General features: G+C 39.0%; 1 protein-coding gene across 1 annotated transcript; it reads right to left on the bottom strand.

Moving 5' to 3' along the window:
- Positions 1-4,479: 4,479 nt before the first annotated feature.
- LOC124631170 lies at positions 4,480-6,697 on the bottom strand. Its single transcript, XM_047165391.1, has 6 exons — positions 6,565-6,697; positions 6,210-6,324; positions 6,002-6,054; positions 5,052-5,654; positions 4,736-4,860; positions 4,480-4,587 (listed from the first exon to the last, which is right to left on the bottom strand). The coding sequence occupies exons 1-5, from the start codon at positions 6,678-6,680 to the stop codon at positions 4,758-4,760; spliced, it is 990 nt and encodes a 329-aa protein (XP_047021347.1). The 5' UTR covers positions 6,681-6,697; the 3' UTR covers positions 4,480-4,587; positions 4,736-4,757.

Raw genomic sequence — 6,697 nt, 5'->3', positions numbered from 1 at the left:
ACCTTACCACTAACATTACAGATAGGTACCATCGTTAGCGAGGCACACTACTTACAAAATAAAATGAAAAAAATCGGTAAAAAAACTTTTAAGTTAAACGGTTTTATATCTTATGTGCACTGAAAAATAAAAAATAAAAAACAGTTACTTACCTATAAACCTACGTAGGTGGTCCCGGTCATATTAGACTAAAATAAAAACGTGGGGCCAATTCCGTAACTATTGCTGTAATACTTTCTTCTAGCTAGAGGTATAATAGGTGTGGATTGCATCGACTTACTATAATCATAACTGAAGATTTTCACAATCAATAATCAGCCGTAGCGGCTTCATCAGCGAACGCCGAGCTCACGATCTACCAAAGTATAAAGATATGCTTTGCCATAAGTAGGATTTCAGAGGGCCCCACGTTTTTTTTTTATTTTTTTTTTTTCAGTGCACATAAGATATAAAACCGTTTAACTTAAAAGTTTTTTTACCGATTTTTTATTATATAGTTTTTAGTATTTAATGAAAATGCCTACCGAATATTCTTCATTCTATACATGGGTCAGCAGCGGTGAGGGAGTGCCAGACTCTTACTGACTAAAAACCGTTCTTTTTCGTCGTAGGCCTTTTATGTACCACGACCACGGTAACTCTTTAGGACAATCCCGCAGCCCAGGCAGGCCTTGGCCCTGTTGGGCCCGTTGGGGTTGCTGACAGTATTCTATTTGAGTAGCCCTTTCATTTGATACCCATATTGAGGGGGTTGTGGAAAAATATGTAATCCGCCATTTTGTACTGGCGGCCATCTTGGATTTACAATGTTATTGATATTACTATATTGTATTGTCATCGGAATTAAAGGTGTGTACCAAATTTCAGATCAATCTGACAACAGGAAGGCACTGAAATTTCAATTTCTAAATTTGACCCAAGAATGAATAAATAATAAAACAAACGGGGTGAGCTAAATAAAACCGTTTAAAAAAACATAACCCTTTTTGGCATTCGGGTAGTTAAAAACACAAGATATTTACACAAAATAAATTTAAAATAAAATAGAATATAACAATACAATAAAATAAAACAATAAAAACAAAAGTATGTCCTATAATCCTAATCTAGATTATAACATAATATAAACAAAATCATCCTCGCGAGTTCACTGAACTGACACGAGAAAATGTCTATATTGTTCTGGATTTGGTTAATAATACGGATCGCTCGCGTGAGAGGCGTTTTGGCCAGTAGGTTAGTCCTGGCAGTCGGCACTGACAGCAGTGGCGGGCGCCGTCGTCTCTCCACGTAGCGGTCCGGCACACAGAGACACAAGCACCGTAGTACGCCGGGATTGTGCTCCTTGCCACGGAGGGCAAATTCTCGCCGCACCTTTAACTGGTTGTACCCGACCATACCCAGCACGAACAATTTGGGGTACATAAGCGGGTACAGCGGATACACCCCGTACAGCCTCCAGTACAAGTGGCGCGTGAACTTGTTCTGCACGCGCTCCAGCATGACAGGGTACTTGGCTTCGTGTGGAGCCCATATGACACCACCATACTCCAAGTGACTCCTAACTAGTGCGTCGTATAATACCCTTACTGTTGTTATATTCGTAAAGCCCTGAGACTGCCTAAGTACAAAGCCTAGGTTTCTGTACGCCTTCTTACATATATTAATAATATGCTCGCGAAACGTGAGCTCTGGAGTGAGATGAACCCCTAGATCCCGCACCTGTGTCACTCGTGTCATGGGTGTTGCCTCTGCTTTGTACTCATAGCAGACAGGGCTTCGCGAACGCCTAAAGGATATTACCGAGCATTTGGATACATTGAAATATAGTTTATTGTCATGACTCCACTTCACCACTCTGTCAATGTCATCTTGGAGTCGCGTACAGTCCGACTCGTCCCTTACCTCGAGCAGCAACTTGAGGTCATCCGCGAACAATAAACATGTAGCATGTCTGACTACTTCCGGCAAGCTGTTTATCATGATGATAAATTCAAGAGGCCCCAAGTTGCTGCCTTGGCTTACTCCAGACCGTGTGTAGTATGGCTCCGACTCAAACCCATTATAGTCAACATACTGTTGACGGTCTTTCATGTAGCTGACAAAGAACTGCAATAGATGTGGTGTACAGCCAATATCAGCCAGTTTCCTCAATAAAACATCATTGTCCACGGTGTCGAAAGCCTTTTTGAAATCAAAATACGCCGCATCTACCTGGACCCCCGCGTCGGCTGCCGGTATAACCTGCGCCATGAAGTTAAGCAGGTTAGTGCAAGTGCTGCGCCCCGGCAGAAAGCCATTCTGAGCGTCCGATAGTTGTGCTTGGACCTGCCCCTGTATAGAACTTTGAATGGCGGACTCAAAAACTTTAGCCGGTGTCGACAACACTGCCACTGGTCTGTAACCGCTGACATCTGGACCTGACTTACCCTTAGGTACTGGAACGACGCGTGAGATCTTCCATCGTTCTGGGAATGTGGACTGTTGTAAACAGGTATTGTAAATGTAATGCAGGGGACCCGCTAAAACCCTGGCACAGTCCCTGAACAGAAAAGGTGGTATACCGTCCGGACCAGATGAGCGTTTTGGCTTGAGATTCTGCAGCGCTATTTGAACATCATAAAGGGTTAAGTTGTTTAAATGTACCCGTGCACTGGTAACACCGGCTTCCGCCGCCCGCCGCCTGTGCATCTAGTGTCGGTGGTACCTGGTTATATACCGACTTAAAAAAGTCGGCAAATTCTCCAGCACACTGGTCATCTGTTAAATCTTCACCATTTTTCATTATATTTTGGCGATTAACTCTGCCTTTTTTGGACCTAATATATTGCCAGAACGCTTTTGGGTCTTTCGTGAATTGATTTTGAATTTTATGTTTGTGATCTCTGTATGCTATTTCTATTGATTTTTTAATTTGTGCCCTAATCTTAGCGTATTCTTTATAATCGCAATCAAGTTTTGATTCTTTAAATTGTTTGTGTAAATATGCTTTAATTTGAATATCTCGAATTATTTCCCCTGTGTACTGTAGCGCGTGGTGCGCTAGGGACCGGGGATCTTCAGGATATTCAATTAAAACATTAAAAGGAACTTTAACTTTGGTTTATTTTCTGATTCGGGGGTGAAGTGACATACTTCAATATAAAAACTTATTCTATCGAACAAATCGAATACATTTGAAATGATTGCCCGGTCAGTATCAAAAATATCTCACGAATAAAACCTTACAAATGAAAAAGTTTCTAACTACGTTACAGTACCATTCGGGATAAACGTAACGCGAGTTTCCCCGGATAGACGCCTTCCTGGGTACACACAGGTCCAAAGTATGACTAAGTTTGTCATAAAAGAAATCTAAAATCTCATCCAAGTCATGTGTCTCATACAGTGTAGGTACTCCAGTCAACAGAAATTAACATTGTATATAACGACTGATAATCGGCTTTATAAAAATTCCACTGCGGTCTAATACTGCGCACCGGCGGGCGGCGGCGGGCGAAGACGCGGGCGGCGCGGGGCACACGCTGGCCGCGAGCGGCGGGTGGTGCGCGTCGACGGGCACGAGCGCGTCGTCCGCCGCCGCCACCGACACCTCCCCGCTAAGACCCGTACTCAAAACCAAATCCAGCTGACGACCCAACGTATTTGGAACCTTATTACTTTGTGTGAACTCGCAATATGACATAAAATATTCAAAATAATTAGTAATATTAACAGGACACGAATGTAAATTAAAATCTCCTATAACTATAACACCTATCACACATATTTTCTATTAACCTAAACAAAATCATATAGTAATTTTCAGAACTCCCAGGTGGTATATAAACTACACAACACAAAAACAAAAATCTATTATTTAAATGAACCGTTGCACAAACAATTTCAAATACGCAGGTGTCTATCGACGCGTCCGCGACATGTACTTGTCGCAGCTCGAAACGGTGTGTGGCCACGACAAGCGCGCCGCCCTGCTTGCGGCTTTTGTTTAAAAGTAAAAAAAACTATTGTCTAGGTATCTACCTCTATAAATTACTAGCTTCAGCCCGCGGTTTCTCCCGCATCCCGGATGGTAACAAAAACTACCCTATGTCCTTTTCCCGTGGCTAAGCTATCTTCTCTTCTATATATTTTTAGCTTAAATGGTTCAGACATTCTTGAGTTATAAAATGAGTAACTAACACGACTTTTTTTATCTAGATGAAATAGAAATATATAAAAATAAATTTCAGAAATTACTGGATCACTTTAAAAAATGTTTCAATCTGCTGTCTTTCCTATTGTATGTTATTCTGATGTATAGCTTAATTACTGCCAAGTGTGATATTCTGTGTGAAAGGGAAAAGACATCCATACAGGCTTCCTTTTATAATATCAGTAGTAGGATTCTGATGTGAACATATAGATTAATTTTAATCTTATACGTTTTCATTAAGGATTGCAAGTCTCGTTAAGGTTATGGAATTAATGTTGAATGGATAATAATGTAACATTTATTTTAAAAAAATGTTTTAAAATACATATGTAGGTATACCATACACAAAATAAAAAATCCTCTCAAAGGCTCCAAAATTCCAAGGAAATTACCCGAAAATATAAAAATACAGAATTAAAAAATATAAACTGATTTAAAACTAAACGTTTGTTCTAGGAAAATTACTCTAGCTAGAACAATCACAGTTCCTACGTATGACATGATAGAGCGTACAATTTGTTAAACAAAGAACATACCAACCTTTTATTTCTATATCTAATAGTTAATTACTGCTTGGAGCATTTACCAACAAACTATTTTGATTTCCGCACGTGTGATTACCGAATATTATTGCAATTAATATAGACACGCCATTTTGCTGAAACCTGAAAATAAAAACATCATTCATTCATCATTGCAATATGTATTTTTTCTTATCCCAAATTCTCGTGATCACAATAAGTAGTAACCATTTTATTTTTGTTAAGGTTAAAACTAGTCTTATCAGCATCTAATCAGTTATAAAACTAATATATAAATAATTGTTCAATCCTTGCTTGAACATTTTTATACGCACTTGAATGTTGCTGAACCCTGCTTTAAGTCGGTAGAGTTACTTTGACCTGTGACAGCGTTTTCGGTTGAAATAGGCGCAACATCTTTGGCGGCAGTAGACTGCTCACTTGTATCTCGTGTAATATTTAGAGATGATGTAGTTGTTCTTTCTGTTGTTTCATTATTACTTTGAGCTATCGTCGTATTCATAGGCACAATAGTCGTTGAAGGTTCCGTTGAATTATTCGTGTGGTTCGAACCTCCAAAGCGATCATAATCGTCCAGAACAATCTCAGATCCTGATGGTATAGAATCGTTATTTAATTTCGCCCACAAATACCTCATAAAGGCTACATCTTCATCAGTGTCTCTGAAATCTCCAAAATTTTCCGTAGTTGTTTTAGGATATTCATCAGGAAATGGACATGGTTGGTCCACATAGCTTCCAGACTTACACCGGCATAATATTAAACCCTCACACGTCCCATTTGATTCTATACAGAGGTCACAGAATGAGACACAGTTTTTGTTGACTAATTTGAACCCGTAGCTACATACACAACTTCCTTTCTTGCACTTGCCAAGCATACAATTTGCTTTGCAGTCTTTTATGCATTCTTTTAAACTGAAAAATTAACAGATATGGAAATTAGATTAAACGAGTAAATGATAATTGAGATGAGGTGAAATGTTGCTGGAGACGGTTATAGGCTATTATTCCAGTCTATAATTCATCGGAACACGGTGAAACCATTGGAAAATCTAGTACTAGATACTAATTAGTAGATAGATGTTGAAAAAGTCTAAAATGTTATTACCATGAGCAAACGAATCGTTTCTTGCCAACATCGTAGGCTTGGATTGAGCAGAACTGATGAATTAACTATTGAAAGAGGCGACATCTGCGATATAGTTTTACTTAATCAAAGTTTTATTGTTATCTTACATGCATTTTTGTTAGTATTTGCGTACCTGATTTCTGTGTCATCTTCTTCTCTACAACAATATGTGATCGTGACGGTTACCTGAAACAGACAATCATTTGTTACTGCGATTTAAATTATGACTTATCGATAAGAATTTGTAGGCATTGGCAATAAGTATAATTGCCACGCTAAGTTTCAGGGTTTCGTGAAAGCAAAGTTCTAAACATCTAATCGATTAAAGTTTTTTTACATACGTTTTCATACCTCCTCCTCGATTTAGATAATGGTTTTGGAGTCACTTCATCCTCGTCCATAGAGTGTCGGCCATTTGACAATATACTAACAGGTTCAACCACCGGGCGCGTTTTACTGGAAAAACAAAGATTAGAAGGTTCCAAACTGTGGAGGAAGTTGTTGTAACATTCAATGCATAGTGATTGAAATTGCTGGGACTACGACTTCGTATGCTTGGATGGGCTTCCAGTCTCATCAATTGCTGTTAAGTGCTGGTCACCCATCTGTGGTCTATCGATTCTTGCGGCTGATACAAAAATGTTAAAGAAAATTTTCTCTTCTCTCAATTGATATCAGAATAACAAGACTACTTACATTACTTCTTTACTACATATTCTGGATTGCACTGCGACTATAAAAAATGCTCCAATAATAAATAATTGAGTAACGGAAAGCCTTAACATTTTAAAGTTTTCAAAAACGAGTAACATCGACCACACTGGTGTTT

This window comes from Helicoverpa zea, chromosome 6, assembly GCF_022581195.2.
Source record: "Helicoverpa zea isolate HzStark_Cry1AcR chromosome 6, ilHelZeax1.1, whole genome shotgun sequence".
NCBI classification, from domain to species: Eukaryota; Metazoa; Arthropoda; class Insecta; order Lepidoptera; family Noctuidae; genus Helicoverpa; species Helicoverpa zea.
Note: the sequence above shows the minus strand (reverse complement) of the source record. Positions and strands in the feature narration are given on the sequence as shown.